Source organism: Cynoglossus semilaevis, chromosome 2 (genome assembly GCF_000523025.1).
Source record: "Cynoglossus semilaevis isolate Cse_v1.0 chromosome 2, Cse_v1.0, whole genome shotgun sequence".
Lineage (NCBI taxonomy): Eukaryota > Metazoa > Chordata > Actinopteri > Pleuronectiformes > Cynoglossidae > Cynoglossus > Cynoglossus semilaevis.
Window position 1 is genome coordinate 9,911,225 of NC_024308.1, and position 16,535 is coordinate 9,927,759.

Sequence of the window (16,535 nt, forward strand, 5' to 3'; positions counted from 1 at the left end):
GTGACTAAGACCAGTTGGCAAAATTAAAATATGTCTGACAGCATCTGTGCAGAACTGACACAATAAAAACTGAACCAAAAATAGGTTTAAATGTCTTTTCCCTTCCTATTGTCTTCATTCTGACTGCATTATGTAAAAAGGAACGGGAGCAACTTCCAGTTGGCTGTAAAGCAGTTGCTACTTCATGTTCTTTCCCACATTCAAGTGGGAAATGGAACGGCAAATGGAAAAAGACTGCAGTTTATCATTACCAGGCGTTCTCATCCTCCCAGTTCAGATCATCTCCGTCCCAGCCTTCTGCTTCCACCTTTGAAAGAAATGTTGAATTTAACATTGGACAGTGTATGAAAGCATTTGTTTTAAACCCTAAACTAAGTTTAAAAGTGAACAGGCAGTATAATGTGCTTGAGTTAGCAATCTGCTTAACTTGACTTAAATACTAAAGACTGTTAAATGTCAACAGTAGCCAGTAATGCCTAACATTTAAATATTAAGATAATAAATGCAGGTTAAACAGGTTTTCCAATCTGTACAGGGCAGCTTAAACCCTGCAAAGGATTTGGGAACTGATGGCAGAACTACAACCGTGTTCATACCACCACCTGCTGCAGAAATGGAGTATTTCGCTTTGTAAACAGTAACAGTAATTGTTCCGTTACTGATATGGAGTATTTCGCTTTGTAAACAGTAATTGTTCCATTACTGATTTTTTTTTAAACCGTTTTTTCTTCATTGCAAAAGTATATACTACTAATACTAACAATGATACTTATTAATCTAAGTTACTAAAATTCTAAACCACTGGCATACAAATCTGCCTTTAAATGACTGTTGTAGTCCACAAAAAACCTAGATTATCTTTAATTTTGGGATTTACCCTTAGCAGCACATAATGTGATTCATTATTTAACTTGAAACTGTACAATTTGAAGGCAACATTTCTTTACCTACTTCCTACATGAAACTACAAACACAAACACCACACATACTCACCTCTGACACCTCAGTAGCTGCAAACTTGGAAGTAAGAGTCACAGTATTGCTGAGTGAGTCCACCTGCACCAGGCTGGTGTTTTCTGAAGACACTTCACTCATGCTGTTTTCCTCCAGTGAAAGCAAAGTTGCAGAAGACAGCTTAATATCTGGCACCATGTCAGCAAACAAATCCAGCTCAGGGTCGTGCACCGCCTTCTTCTTCACCTTAATGGTGAACTCTTCCCCTAAACTACCCTTTTCTGTAACCTTCTTTGCCACAGTAGGAGTAGGTGATTTCTGAGATTCTCTCTCTTGCTGCGCCCAGCTGCTGTCCCAGGGTGTGGTGTTCGTACTCTGTGAGGATTGTCGCACTGTTGAGGTTAGTCTTAGAGGTTTGGATGATCCCACTCTGGATGCTTCGGGAGCGTTTGTGACAGCTGTACCAACAGTTCCCACTGTGGGTGGTGTGAGGATTACTGGTTGTGGTAACGGAGCAGTCGGGGAGAGATCTGAGGTTGGCTCACCATCCTCAAAGTTTTCCCAAGGCTCCTCTTCATTGCTCTTCTGTGAGAGTGTCTGGACGTTGCTAACTGGCTCTACTTTCTCCGAGGCCTGTATGTGAATCTGGACTGACTGTGTGTTTCTGGTCTCGCTCTCCTCGGTGTCACTCCAGTTTGGCCAGTCCTCTGTTAGACCTTGCCGTCTTTCAGGCTGTTTTGGTTCCCTTTTGTTCTGATGAAGGCCGTTCAAAGGCAGTGTCATCCGTCTACTCGCATCTGAAATCATCAACAGTAAACACAGACAGGGCTTCAGTCACACAGGTCAAATCAAAGAGAACAGTTCAAAGGATTTACCTGATTTTGGAACAAGAGAGTAACTTCTTTGTATCTCTGTCTTTTCTGTTGAATTGTCCATGTGACCAAGGACCACATCTTCATTTCTTTGTGATTTAGAGTATGAATTAAATATTTTAGGAGGCTGAGTGAACTGGGTGTGGGAACCTCCGACAGTATGGACTGGAGAAGCTGCAGAAACAGGTAAGAGGAAAAAGTAAGTCTGAAGTTTTAATATCCACAAACCTTAGCCCATGTATGTGGATGGCACTGATGTAGTCTGAATGTGTGGACATCATCTGGAATGCTGTCTCTCAAACACTATGCAGTTGTTCCTGATGATACAAGCGGGCCAACAGTCCTTTGACATTAAACTGGCTATTAAATCTGACATGAATCTGAATCTTGTTTTATTGGGTGGGATTTGGAGGAGTAATGGTACTGTAAAATTAAATGCAGCCAAATTTTTCAAGTTTACAAGTTTTGAACAAACTATGAACAAACTGTGTTTTGGTGCCTGTTTCTGGGCTTTAAAAAAATTATAATTATATTCCGACAACAGAGAGGGGGTCAGAATCGGTAAAACTACTTCAATTTACATTTACAATAACCATTCAATGACAACTTTGATGTCAATGTTCTTAGTCCACATCCACATGTTATTAATAGTTTTTCCTGCTTAGCCTGTCCCTGTGAAGATGAAATGACACCAATGGGACTATGTTTACTTTGCTAATACCTGTACAACTTAAACTGTTTCCTCATTCTTCAGATAAACTGAGATCCAGCTACAAAGGTGTGTTCCTACAGCCAAATTTGTATTGTATTGTATTTTTGAACAGACTGACAGGCTTCTAACTTATTTACTAACTATACTTAATCATAACCAATAAAACAAGCAGAGTATGTTTAAGAGCAATTTCCTCATGCAGTCCCTGCGTAGAATTACAGGTGTGGCAGTATAATGTTTGTGTCTCTGTACAACAATTAACGTCATATCATTAAATCCAGGCTTTTGAGCTTTTGTTAAACACCTTCCCTTGGTATTAGGTTTAGACAAGTGCTGCTCACTTTCAGGGCTGACTTCTGTAGACTTGGTGAAGTTGGGTGTGGCACGTTTAAAGATCCTGGTCCTTTCTCCTCCAACCACCACTTGAGCACCGAGCAGAGGCACCAACACTGCTAGGCTCTGCAGTGTCATAGCGACCAGGGAATCGTTGGTGTCTCTCATTCCTAACAAAACCTGCAGCAGCAAAAAGAACAACACAAATGTAGTTTCTTTGTCAAATGAGGAATCGACCACTGGACAACAACAAATGTGTTTTACTTTTATTACTAAATCTCTACAGATATCTCTGTTGTGCTGTGGCCCAGTCAACACGTAGCCCCAGTAATTATTGCTGTGCTGTTGTTTAGTTTGGGAGTGTTCTGTGATATTAACATGCAGTCAAGTATGTGATCTGGACTGAGGCCAGTCGTGGATGATGATGATGATGATGATGATGATGATATTTGGGCTTGATAACTCACTTGAGGCAGTATCTGATTCTTGAGCTCGTCATGGGTGAAGAATTCGGCGTAGATGTGGATATAAGACAGTAGGACGACCCGCACGTGTTCCTCGTTGACCTTGTAGAGCTTTAGAAGTTCAGGGATCACATGTTTACGGTACAGGCTCACGGACAGGAGACATTCTTCACCGCTACCACCACTGCTGCAGTCTAGCACAAAGATATGATCAGATACATTATCAAGTTTTACATTCACTATCTTACTACATCTCAAACCTGGGCTGAATTTGTGGTTTGATGTAAGAGCTTAAGAAACTTTTGCATAGTCATTTATGCTGCGACTTTGTAGCAGCGTTTTTCTGGCAGAAGATTGTTTTTAACTATTTCCAATAGTTTTTACAGTATTTATAATATAGATGTTATGAAATGTGATTTAAAAGTGATTTAAAGGTGTGAATACACTGATGAGTGGCCAATAAAGAGAACTAGCTGTAGCAGAAGCAGATGCCTTCTTACCCATCTTTGGCCGGAGAAGATGGGGCAGAAAACTTCTAACAGCCATGGGCTCAGCTAAAACCAGGGAGTTAAGGAGACTAGGGACAAGACGTGCAGCTACCAGCTCTTCAGGGAGACTCTGAACGCGATCAAGTAGAAACCTACAGTTAAAAAAAACAAATATTTAAAAGAAATAGGTTTTATAAAATAATAATACAATTAAAATGTATACTTCTAAATACATTGTAAATCATTTTCTGAATGATGCAAACTAAAGAACTGAAGGCACAATGTAACATCCTCACTTGAAAAATTCATTCTTCTCTTCTTCTGTCTTTAAAGTCAGGCTCTTCAGAAAATTCATCACCTCCAAAAAGTCATTCCTATTCATAGAGGAAAAATAGAAACACTTTAGAAAAAAAAACTCCATGCTGTTGAAAACAAACGCAAATTCACCAACCTGAAAAAGTCATGAGTGAGCAGGGAGCTTAGTGATGGTCTGGACAAAGGGTCAGAGTTCAACAAGCCTGCCTGTAGGGTCTTCTTCAGACTGTCAGATAGCTCCTGTGACACTGGAAGTGGAGAAGAGTAAAGAGTGGTTTACCCCATGTGCCATGGGGTAAACACACCAGAGAAGTCTGACCATTTCAAAGTTAAGGGTCACAAGTCAGTTTCACCGTAGCCATCGAGGAAAGGGAGGAGGCGCTCCACTATCCTTCCAAAGGAGTAACAGTCCCGAGCATGAGCATGTTTGTCTGGAAGAACTTTAAATCCTTCAGCCTGTCAGGAAAAAAATGTTTTGAGTTAAAGAAAATTAAATGGGTCCGAAACCTCACTTTGGTCATGAATTAACGTCTTGTTACCTGCTCTTCTGGAGGAACACAGTTAGCTTCTCTCACATTTCCTATGCTTGTAAGGAACTAAGAAGGGGAATTCAAACGATAATTACCAAATATGTATAAAGGAATCTGATTGTGTATAAATAATTTTATAGGACATTCTTTAGGACTCATGTTCCAATTCTACCTCCAGAGTGGCTTCAGAGAACTTGCAGACGGTCTCCATTCCTCCCAGTTTCCAATGACCGTCTTCACTGACATATACTGAAGAAATGCCAACATTGTTGTGGCTGGACTTTCCCTGATGGAACAAACGCATATGTTAACAGTCAGACTTAAACAGACTCGGTATAGAAACATGTAATAAAAGACATCAATGCATCAAATAGTCTATTCAGAGCCTATAGCCGCACACAGGCTACATGTGGCCCAGACACAACCTCAGAATGACCCAGTATGTGGTAATTTGAGAAACAGAAACTGAGAAAATCTCAAATAGTGAGTTATCCAAAATTTAAACAACCAATGAATTCAGCCCTCTCTATAGATTAGCAACATGTAATTCAGAATGCTTGACTTGTTTTCAATTTTTTACAGCACTTTATTCTGTGCCTCCAAACCAGGTCTCTCTACAGTCTTGTCTACATTTCCCTTTACAAACTCATCAGCTATAACACATTTTTCCACTCAACCTCATCTTTTCTTCTGCATGTTTCAAATTTATGGATATTTATCTTTCTAAATTCTACCTGCTACCAACTATCATCTCAGATTATTGAAGTGAGAGGTCAATTTTGGTGCCTCCCGCCAAATCTCATCAATTAACCCATCCTTAATGTAACCCAAACCGCAACCTTAACCGTTCTGTAAACTTCTACAGTTGCTATTAATGTAACCCAAACCGCAACCTTAACCTTTCTGTAAACTTCTACAGTTGCTCTTATACATGTCTTGCACCATTCTCATTTTCTTTTCTGCCACTCTTGCAAACAATGGTAACAGATCAAGTTTGTTTCATTGTGCTCACCCTCTCATGCAGAAAAACAAGAGCCTGTAGGAGGTCATAGATGCCTGCACATATTTCCTCTGGTGAGAGGGTGTCCAGCAGCAGCTCCAGGGGTTGCACACGTTCTGTCACCAGGTGTATGGCACCATCCTCCACTGAACAGGATAGGAAGCGCAGCAGACACGGATGCCTTAGGGTTTTTAGGTGCTATAGAACATAAGATGACAGTATTGAGGTTAGTGAAATGTATCTGGTCTGTAATATCTGGCTGTAGTGTGATAATGGCCGAACTCCTGATGGCTTTAGGGCAGAACACATGCATATCCTGTGGCGGCCTCAATACTGCAATTACTCCATGTACAAATGTCAGCAGGTTAGATCTGTGAAATGTCATAACAGGGAGGCGTATGCATATAATAATTACCCTAGCAGCTTTGTTGACTTTGTCTTCGTTACCCCGTTTGTGGACAAACACGGATGCGAGTTTTCCATCCCGGAGCACCGACGGATACATGGTGATTCCCGAGGGTAGTGTGAGAAGCGGCTCCTCCAGGGTGCAGCTCTGCACAGCACTGCTTTCAGCACCCATAGCTGCCTAGCGGTCTGCTGGACCTGTAGGGCAAGGTTGAACCGGCAGCTGGACGTAAAACAGCCACAAAATAAAATAAATTCAGTAGCTAATCAAGTTACCTGGTCCAAATGAACCGCTTCTGTGGGAGGACTAGTTCCCTGCTGTTGAGGTTAGTTGACTGACACTGGGAAACATTAGGCTACGTTAGCCAGCTGGTCATTGCTGTGCAGTTCTGCCCACAAACAATCACGAGAATCCCCATGGGTTACGGAATTAGTCCAAATATCGTTAATTTTTTTAAAAAAAATCAAAAAGCAGAAATTTATTATCACACGATTCTACTTTCGTCCTGACTGTTCATCAAATCAGTGATGCTAACGTGGAGCTGTTGTAAACAAGAGTTTTCCTGTACAGGACGAAACCACATAGCAGGGGACACAAAACCTTAAAACGTCTGTAATTTAACCCCCATACTAATTTGCCAATTCGAATACTATATTTTGTACACAAACTATTTTTACTTATACCACAAATTTGTAATTATGCAGAAGGAAGTCGGCTTTGTGCATTATAAATTTAACAAGCGAGTCCATCTCCCCTTGGTCTGAAGCACAATGGTTGATACAAGAGTGGTTCGAGATAAAGCAGGTGTCTACGCCGCGAATTAAGGGTACAGCCCTAAGCCAACAACGAAATTTTGACCTTTAATAAGACGTCAGTTCTAAATAACATATTTTTATACGTGTGTGTTGCTACGTCATACATTGTTAAAAAGACTACTGACTTAAGTCTGGAGTTTCCCTCTTCGACTGCGTGCGCGTTCACGTTAAACAACCTGTCAGACCAGACACACGTGATCTGATAAAGCAGCTATTCTCAGTGACAGTGAATTTGATTTACTTTTAATTTATTTCCAGCTTCTTTCAAAAGAAAAAGAAAAAAAAACAAAACAAGAAATGCGGATGCAACATAACATTGCTGTATTTAATAAATTACTTTGGTCAGTCTAAAACGTGTGAGGTTTCTTATTTATTGATGTTTTTTTTTTGGATAACCATTGTAAAAGGACAAGGTTGTCCATAAAAAACACTGTATATCTCACAACCATGACCTTTAAGTAGCAATTGTTGACACATGCTTGCACATTTTCTGAAAGTTGCTAAATCTGTTTTTGAGGATGTGAAAAGCCAGTGAAAGAGTTTTACACTAATTTTCCATCAATGTGGGGGGTGGCATATAACTGACCGGGATTGGAATCAAACCCACAGCCGTCCAGGTGTAACATCTGCTGAGCTACGGCCACCATTGAGTCTCAGTTTAAATGTGGACATGTGAAAGTAGTTTTGACAGTGTCTGGATCAACCCCTGCTTTCCTATGTGTATGAGCAGAAATTGAATATAGAAACATCTGTCTGTCTTCTTTGGCTCCCTCTAGATAAAAACACAACAGATATTGATGAAGGATCACATTTGACTCTGCATAAGGAGAGTATGAAAGACAGTTATATGATCTGCATAACAACCACAGGCTGTGAAAAGACATCATGTCTGAGTTTGTAGTCCTGTCCCATCCCCAAAAGACATGGAGAAGTATATGTATGTAACAAAAAACGTAATAAGTTAAATAAAATTTTAGAAATATATATACATTTTAATTATACAAAAAATGAAGATACAACAAGATACAGTCACAATGACACTACATATACAGCACAAATCACCAAGTGTAGCTGTGCAATTTAACAGACTTCTTTCAATTCACCATGAAACAGAAAACACGTTTTATATATTTATTAGTTTTATATATATATATATATATATATATATATTTACATTATTACATTACATTATTATTACAGACTGAGACTTTTTTAGTCAAATATTTGCTGACATGTATGGAGTGACACTCAAATATCATCACATATCTCAACATTTATTGCACTTTATTTCCACAAACAATAATTTGTAGCTATCTCTTCATTGTCATAACAAATGAACACAAACCACTGTATAGGAAGTGACACGTAAGAGAAAAGGGGGTTAGTCATATCAGTAGCAACAAGAAGCAAGGGAAGGAAACGACACACCAAAAAAACTCACTTTCAAGTTTTATGTCTGACAGCAGAAGGACACAACATGGATGAACTTGGTAAGTTTTTTTTTTTTTTTTTTCAACTGAAGCTCCTTAATACGCAGTATTCCGTTGTTGTTTTATTAGTATTTGAAGTAATGGTAGGTTTTCATTAATAATCTGTAAATTAAATAAAGAAACATTGAAAAGTACATTCTAGGATGTCTCTAGGCCAAGTATAATAAGCACTGTGTGCAAATTGAATTGTGAAAAACCGATAAACGTTCAACAAACTAATGGTACAAACTTGTTAGTTGCCTCAAACGTCAGGATACCTGATGTCATGAGCCATGCGATTCACCCGACCAGAGCACTTTCTTCACTCAAACATCATAAGCAATAATAACCTACATTATGTTTTATTGCTTTGTTCTGGACATTCTTAAAATGGAAATCATTAGGTCTGATTAAAATGTTACTGGTAGCCTTGGAGTTTCAGTTCTGTAGCCTTTCACCACTTCCTGAGGAAGATTACTGGCATGAAGCAAACCCCGTCCTTCAAGGTGCACTATACTGTAAATGTCTGTGTTTAACAGTTAACCCCTGCAAGAAAAAAAAACCAATGTGCTAAAGTGGTTTTACTGTAAATACACCAGTGACCTCCCTGTATGGGTTTACTATATTATTTGTGACCTTTACCCTACAGATCTGCTGCTGGAAGAGCTTGCACTCGACGTAGCTGTTTCGCAAAGTGTTGGTGAAAACAGCAGTAATGACTCTTCCAAACATGAGGTAACAACACCAAAACTTGTACACACCAGAATCTGGGCTGTTCAGCTACAGCCACTGTATATTCACGCACCTGTTTTCTATGATTAACTGCATGGAAATATAAGTTTATCATAGAAAGGAAAGCTTTATTGGACTTCCATTTACTAAACGTAATGAACAACCTTAACTTAGAATAGAAAAAATGGAAGTAAATGCAACAACATTTTTGTCACAGAATATTTACTCACAGGTAAAGTATCATAAATACAATTTAAAAAAAATCTGAGTTCATGTCAAGAACTGTGTTCTGACCAAACAAAATTTAACATCCTATTTCAGTTAAGAACATCTTGAAACTCTCTTGTGTATACCCACAGGTACCAGACAATAATAATGCTACTCTTTTCAAGACTGATCAAACTTCACCAACAAGACAAAACGTCGACAGGTGAATCACAACCTCCTTACGTTCTCCTAACTTCTACTTATAAATGCTTTTGCACTAGTTGTAATATCTTAAACTAACGTTAAGTAAAATTCCCTTTAATATTGGTATTTTGTTTACAAAAATGTGAGCACACATTGGTTATTTTAGAAGTTTACTCTAACATAAGGGTGCCAAAAACTTTAACTTGATATTATAAATATGGGCTAAAAGACCAGTTAATTTAATTATTATTTATTAGCTTATCTCACCTCAGATCCCTTGCACCAGTCTGACTTCCTGTGCAACGTCACACATGTAAAAATAAACCAAATAGCTTTTCATGATGATGTATCTTGGTCTCTTTGCTGTACTTTGAACAGTGAACTCTCCGGTCCTCTGGCATCTTCCTTGACCACAGACTCTCCCACTAAGGAATTGGAGTCCATTTTGCAAGATCTGATGTGCATGGGCGAGGAGGTGGGTATACAAACAGTAATGTTTTTGTTCTCACTTCAGAATATAAATGTAGTTCCAAATATTTCGAAATGGTGAGTAGGAACTAAGAATGGAAAACTCAACGCAGGAGGAGTAACCCCGGCTTGCCTACAGAGGGCAGCCTTGTATCTCAACACAGCCTTTGAGGCGTAGACGTGACTTGTTGAAATCTGCCACCATGTTACAAGCAAAACGAAAAACCTATTTATATATTGTTTTTCTTATAAAAAAGGATCCATCAGCCCCGACAACACCTCCACAACTGACCCAGAAGAAGTCTGTGAGAGGGAAACCAGAAGAAACGCCACAGGAGAAGGAGAAGAGCAACAATGGAGCGGGTTCTGATGAAAAGGCATCAAGCACACGTACCATCACAGATTCAATCGATGCCCTGCTGGGGGGACTGAGCTCTGACATGGAGAAGATTGGTGTTCGCACTGCAGCCAAAGGTCACTGCGCTTTCTGCCACAAATCCATTGTGGGAAAGGTACAAGTCAGGAATTACTAAGTGTGTCCAAATACTGTCATGTAAATATCTTTTTTTTAATCTCATTTGATTTCTGACTGATTTCAACAACATGAGAATCATTCCTATCATCATTTCCTTTCTCCAGATGATCACTGCACTGGGTGAAGTGTGGCACCCGGAGCACTTTGTGTGTTGGGTTTGTAAAGCAGAGCTGGGCACAACGGGATTCTTTGAAAGGGATGGACAGGCATACTGTAACGAAGACTACCATCGCCTCTTTTCACCTCGCTGTGCGTATTGCCAGGGGCCCATAACCCAGGTGACAAAATGGCACTTCATTTCCAATTATTTTACAATGATATAAAGACAGAGAAATGTAAGCAGAGTATAAAGGCCATTAACATATGAAGTAACATATTTTACATATTTTACATAGTAGTAAAATGTAACACAATTTTTGACATAAGTCTGAAGTGAAAGAAAGTGAATGTAGCACAATCCAATGTATAGCCTACAACCTGCAAATGTAAACAAAGCCGCCTCCCTTGTATAACATTGCATGATGACATATTGGTCCGCACCGTCTCATCAACGAGTTCTCGTAACAACGAGTTGGCAAGTTTTAACACTGTATGTAGGAATGATGGAACAAGACTTTCTGAAGAAATCTATGGGGAGGTGGCGACATGACCGCGAAATGCTGAAGGTGGAGGACGTCGTAAACCGAGGACCCCTGTAGAAACAATGATAACTTGACTGTCTCCCCAGTTACAGCTGAGCCTTTTCTTTTTCATCTCCTATAACCTTAAATGACCAAATGACCATTTATAGATTAAATTATGAAATATTCAACATTCAATAATAAATACAACTCAAAACTTGAACTTGTGTTACAGACTTAACCAATTATATGTAGTTACTTCAGATTAATTATAACTAATCCAACTTTGTTTTTTCACTGTCAGCCTGTCTATGATTTGTTAAATCCACAAATCTAACTGTTTAGATTTTCTTTTTTAACCGTTCCTTACCAGAACATCCTGACAGCATTGGACCAGACCTGGCACCCTGAGCACTTCTTCTGTACACACTGTGGAGACCTCTTTGGCCCAGAAGGTAACAGGCTTTTGCACAATTCCATCTTCCCTTTTTAAACCACATCTTTTAGAGTCTCTCTCACATATATTTTATACTACCAGGTTTCCTGGAGAAGGATGGAAAACCGTACTGCCACAAGGACTTCTACAACCTCTTTGCTCCTAAGTGCACCGGCTGTGGAGAGCCAGTGAAGGAGAACTACCTGAATGCAGCCAATGGCACCTGGCACCCAGAATGCTTCGTCTGTGCTGTGAGCCTCTTAGTTCAGACCACACACCGCTCGGAGTTGCACACAGGCCGGAGATACCCACACATATGCTTTATTTGCAACGTTTTGTCTACAAGCCTGATGAAAACCGTATGCCTGATGAATACAGTGTGGTTGAAATGATGCAAATAAATCAAGGAAACCATATTCCTCGGTGTGGGTATCTTTTACATTCTTCTCAAACCCACTTCTGCATGTGGCATTTGGTGAAAAAAAAAAAGGTTGAGTGTGCAACTCCATTTTTGCTTTACTCCAGAAACTGCTAAAGGTGAAATGCTCTTTTTTTCAGACAATTTCAACTCAAGAATATTACGGCCCCTTAAAGATTAGTTTAAATACTGCGCCCTCTAAATCATACTGTGAAATAAATACTGTAAACACACAGTTTTACTGCTCAAAATGGAACAGATCCAACTATAAGAACCTAAGCCAAACCTCTCTTTGGTGTTTCCTCTTATGTCTGTATCTTTACACAGCAGGATGGCAGTTTTATCACACAGGCAGTGTTACTTTATGTTTTAGAATTCTTATCTTTTCTAGCCCTTCTACAGCCTTTAAAGGTAGAGATATTTAGATAGTACAAATATTAACATAGACTTTTATAAATGATTGGAACTCGCATCAGAAACTGGCCAAACTGTGGACATGAACTCCAGACTCCATAAAGAAATCATCAGTTTAACCAGGACTTGAACCATGACCTTTTTTCAGCAGCAGGCAGTAGTTCCCAACGTTCAGTGCTATCAGTGCAGTGGGTAAAATAAAGTAAAGATCAGGAGAGTTTTGAAACAACAGGTCTTAATCTGTTGATATTGGGGCGTGGCAACAATAGGTGTTCATCAGGCTTGGACCCACGACCGATATGTGTGTAAGGCATGATAACCACTACACTATGCAATTGCAAGAGAAACATAACGACTCTGGTGGGACTCGAACCCACAACCTTTGAATTTCTGCTTCAGTGTTACCTAGAAGTCCAATGCGCTATCCATTGCGCCACAGAGCCCCTATTGGTGAGTCTGATATAGTGCCCATCTTGCAGAGATGCTGTAGAACCACGTGTGTCCAGATGTCAATGTCGTCCAATGCCTGTCCAAAGAATATGAACAGAATGTAGACATTTTAACGTTATTTCTTAGTATTGATTTGGTATTGAAGTTGTTGACAGTTTGACTGACACCAGGTTCTCCCGGTGCTCTTCTACAGTCTGTTTTTCTGAGTCACCTTACCACGCCTCGTCTTCTGCCTTAAATTACAGGACTGTCTCAAGCCCTTCACCAACGGCTGCTTCATGGAGTTGGACGGCCGACCTCTGTGCACCGTGCACTTCCATGCCAGACAGGGCACTCTGTGCGGCGGCTGCGGCCAGCCCATCACAGGCCGCTGCATCTCTGCTCTCAATCACAAGTTTCACCCTGAGCACTTTGTGTGCGCCTTCTGTCTGCGGCAGCTGAGCCAAGGCATCTTCAAGGAGCAGAGTGGGAAACCGTACTGCTCCACATGCTTCAATAAACTCTTTCTCTAGGATGTGTGGGGAACAGCAAGTAGCTTCACAGTGTCAATTTTTTATTCTAAAACATTTGTAGTTTATTATTGATAGTTTAATATATTCTGAATGTACTTTTGGTTCTATTTTTTTCCTTCTACTAGTTAAATAAAGGCCATGATAAACAGGGTGTAACAAGAACAGCATAGTTATAGCAGATACTGTATGTCATAACATGAAGGGAACGTTCTGTGGAATTTAACAGGATTTCACATAATGATGATCACATAAAACCTAGAAAGAAAAACAGAGAGGTGGGGGCCTCAGCCATGGTTTCCATAACTGGTCCTGGATTTGCCATAAGACTTGGCCCAGCCGACTATACAGCAGTTTGTTCACAGACTTGTCCTATTTATCCCGACAGCTTGTGTTGGCATGGAGCTGGAATGGCATGGAATCAATACGCCAGCTCCGGTCTCCTCTTATTCCGACTGACCAACACAGTGGAATCACACAACCTCTCCATACACCACAGAGACCTCTTATGAAGAGGCCCACGGAAGATTAATGAAGCACAAAGGTGGTTTCAAGGGTGGAGATCTTTGGAGCCCTGGACCTCTCTGCAGATACCTACTGTAGTGTGGATTAGCCATAAAATGATTTGAAATTGAGTTAATACTTTTAGGTATTTATTTTTCTTAGGTATTTTGTAATTGCATCCCGGCTGAATTTAAAATTACAAAAAAATCTCAAATAAAAAAAAAACTATTTAAAAAACATTCCTGTCTGATGTTCAAGTCCATGGTCCATGGATGTGGGGGTGGTGTGTGGTGCACTTAGAGCGTTCCGTGTTTAGCCAAACTAACTTGTATTGGAGCGGTGTGACCATAACTGCTGCAGCGTTGACTCTTTCTCTTTAATTATTTTCCTACTTTCTGTGTACTCTCCTCCAAGGTACTGTGATAGAAATATTCAGTCATATTTAATATCGTTTTACTTTCTTTGTGTGTTTGTCAATAGTTTTCTTATTTATTATTTCAATACATGTTGTAATATCTCGTAGTGTCATGTTTTTTTGTTTCAATTTTAATAATTGAATTGCTGGAAAGTGTAGCAAATAAAGCTGAGCACAAAAAGTACTCACTTTAGTACTTTAGTTGAAGTTAGAATTTACATACGAAACACAGCAGATAAGTAAAAGGTAGTCAATGAGATGTTGTGTAATAGTACATATACTATATTACATTTAATGACATTTAACTCAGAAATACTCCAATATAAACCTAAGGTAGATGCTGTACAATGTTGGTGCTAACAGAAAACAGAGAAAAAAAGGAGAACTTGTGGGGTTTTGCATTTTTGTATAGATTTGTATGATTATGTTGTTCTAGCAGTACTGTGTGTGTGTGTTCTCCGCAGCTGCACTGAACCCTGGGCTGACGAGCTGAAGCACCTGTGGGCGTCGCTCTCAATCAGCGAGCAGGAAGTGTCTGTGGCAGAGAGGTCACCAAACTCAGGTTGGTAAAAGTTTGGTCTCTCATGTCTTGTCTGTAATCTTGTCTGTAGTCTTGTCTGTAGTCTTGTCACCCCGTGGTGATTTGTGTGTGTTTTGTCTGCAGAAAAGTTGGACCTTCCGGCCTATCTTGTATTTTGAATTGTTCACTATTTTGAACTGTGTCTAACAGACGCACAACAGAACAGCACTTAAGAGTTCTACCCTTGTAAACGTCTGGTATAAGTTAGCACAATAAGTTATGTTTACTTGTTTTTTTTTTAAATAATCCTTTCATACTATATATTTAATTTTAATCAGGATTTCTTCCTGTTAGAGACATTAAAATATTTCTGGTTAAATTCTCCCTCTCAGTGTGCACTGCTCTAACACAAGCAGTTCATAAATGTGGAAGGTTGCACCAGTTTTCATTGTGTCCTAACATAAACACCGTCAGCTCTGCTGGCGGCTCCTCAGCCTCTCTTCAGGCCAGTGAGTTAAATGTGTGTTTAAGTGGGAACGGAGGTGTGCATAAATCACGCTGTCATCACCGTCAGACCAGCTCCTCGCGGCCTCTGCTGGGTGTAGATCATGCATCCTGGAGCGTCTGTGAGTGTTTCTTGTTTAAGTCAACATCCAAGATTGTGAGTTTTTTTTTAATAATCTAAGAATTTGGCTCTCTGGTTACATTACTACATAAGAACTCAGAGACATGCTGTGATGTTAAATGTTTGACTTGTTTAAATACACATGAGAGTTTCCAGCATAAAACATTCACCAAAATTTGGATCCTGTCTGACACTTTGGCGTGTTGCTCAGCTGTAAAAGCCCACGTTACCACAGAGTGGAGTGGCTTCTATGTTCTAACAGGCATTTCTGCGTTTTACCGTCACAACTGAATTCTGTATAAACGGCACCATCTGCCAGAACTCTGTTAAATGGTGTTTTTATCCCAAGTGTCTTTAAAGATATAAACCTGACAGAAGTTTAGACCTAGATATGTGAAAACCTTCAGAAACACATGGTAAGCTTAAGAAATAAGTATAAAAATCTCTAAGGAAATTCTAATTGGGGGATTTTTACTGAGTTTTGTTTTTCAAAGCAACCTAAACCCAACACAACACACACAGGTGTGAATATTTACCACCATTCAGGTACTCCAGATTCATATTTGAAAAATTAAAAAAAAAAATAGAGAAAAGACCCTAGAACAGGCATGAGCAAACTAAGGTCCGGGGGCCAATGTGGCCCGTTCAGCTTTTTAATCCGCCCTGCCAAACTTTTCCAAATTATATAACTTATTTATATTATCAATATACTTCTGCCCTTTCCCTGCAATACCCACGTTTCTCCAATAGATGGTGTAAAAAATAATAAAAGCATTTTAGTTCACACGAATGCTCCATCTATCTGCGCCTGACAGAGTCAGATTTTAGGACCAATAGTGGCCCGGGAGTTAAAAGGTTTCCCCACGCCTGTGGTAGAATAACGCATAGACTCTTGTAGCCTGAATTAAATCTTAAATCTTGATCTTGAAAAATACAGTAATTTTGTTAATTTTGATCATGATTTACTGTATTCCCCTCCACCTGTGGGTTCATGCTCTCCAGAGTTCTCTCCTAGAGAGACACTAACCTAAAACTCAGAGTGTATTGTACGTCTGAGTGACTGCACAGGAGGAACCTTCTCTGGCACGTAGTAAAAATGAGAAAACATGAAATGTGAGCG

General features: G+C 39.7%; 3 protein-coding genes and 1 non-coding gene across 4 annotated transcripts in view; 2 read left to right on the forward strand and 2 right to left on the reverse strand.

Annotated features, from left to right (window-relative positions):
• Positions 1–45: 45 nt before the first annotated feature.
• scyl3 (SCY1-like, kinase-like 3) lies at positions 46–6,654 on the reverse strand. Its single transcript, XM_008336377.3, has 14 exons — positions 6,350–6,654; positions 6,084–6,271; positions 5,681–5,866; positions 4,841–4,954; positions 4,678–4,734; positions 4,492–4,594; positions 4,275–4,386; positions 4,120–4,197; positions 3,836–3,975; positions 3,339–3,529; positions 2,880–3,051; positions 1,830–2,000; positions 994–1,751; positions 46–307 (listed from the first exon to the last, which is right to left on the reverse strand). The coding sequence occupies exons 2-14, from the start codon at positions 6,246–6,248 to the stop codon at positions 248–250; spliced, it is 2,307 nt and encodes a 768-aa protein (XP_008334599.1). The 5' UTR covers positions 6,249–6,271; positions 6,350–6,654; the 3' UTR covers positions 46–247.
• Positions 6,655–8,243: 1,589 nt separating this feature from the next.
• lpxn (leupaxin) lies at positions 8,244–14,094 on the forward strand. The gene is made up of 9 exons (XM_008336355.3): positions 8,244–8,379; positions 9,008–9,093; positions 9,450–9,520; positions 9,880–9,976; positions 10,227–10,481; positions 10,609–10,782; positions 11,498–11,579; positions 11,663–11,811; positions 13,088–14,094. The coding sequence occupies exons 1-9, from the start codon at positions 8,367–8,369 to the stop codon at positions 13,352–13,354; spliced, it is 1,194 nt and encodes a 397-aa protein (XP_008334577.1). The 5' UTR covers positions 8,244–8,366; the 3' UTR covers positions 13,355–14,094.
• On the reverse strand, positions 12,745–12,835 carry trnar-ucu (transfer RNA arginine (anticodon UCU)). Its single transcript is given in 2 exon segments — positions 12,745–12,780; positions 12,799–12,835. It is a non-coding gene; the product is annotated as a tRNA-Arg (tRNA).
• A 498-nt stretch (positions 14,095–14,592) lies between the features above and the next one.
• Positions 14,593–16,535, forward strand: part of trabd2b (TraB domain containing 2B) — an 88,632-nt gene continuing 86,689 nt past the window's right edge. Inside the window, exon 1 of the mRNA XM_008336326.3 lies at positions 14,593–14,832. The gene's annotated coding sequence lies outside the window, so the exon portion shown is untranslated. The remainder of the gene's footprint in view (positions 14,833–16,535) is intronic.

Coding starts and splice junctions, on each gene's coding strand:
- scyl3 (XM_008336377.3), bottom strand. CDS start 6,248: ATGGGTGCTGAAAGCAGTGCTGTGCAGAGCTGCACCCTGGAGGAGCCG. Junction 4,955..5,680: donor TTGTTTTTCTGCATGAGAGG/GTGAGCACAATG, acceptor TTGTTCCATCAG/GGAAAGTCCAGCCACAACAA. Junction 2,001..2,879: donor TACAGAAGTCAGCCCTGAAA/GTGAGCAGCACT, acceptor CTGTTTCTGCAG/CTTCTCCAGTCCATACTGTC.
- lpxn (XM_008336355.3), top strand. Junction 9,977..10,226: donor TGATGTGCATGGGCGAGGAG/GTGGGTATACAA, acceptor CTTATAAAAAAG/GATCCATCAGCCCCGACAAC. Junction 10,783..11,497: donor GCCAGGGGCCCATAACCCAG/GTGACAAAATGG, acceptor GTTCCTTACCAG/AACATCCTGACAGCATTGGA.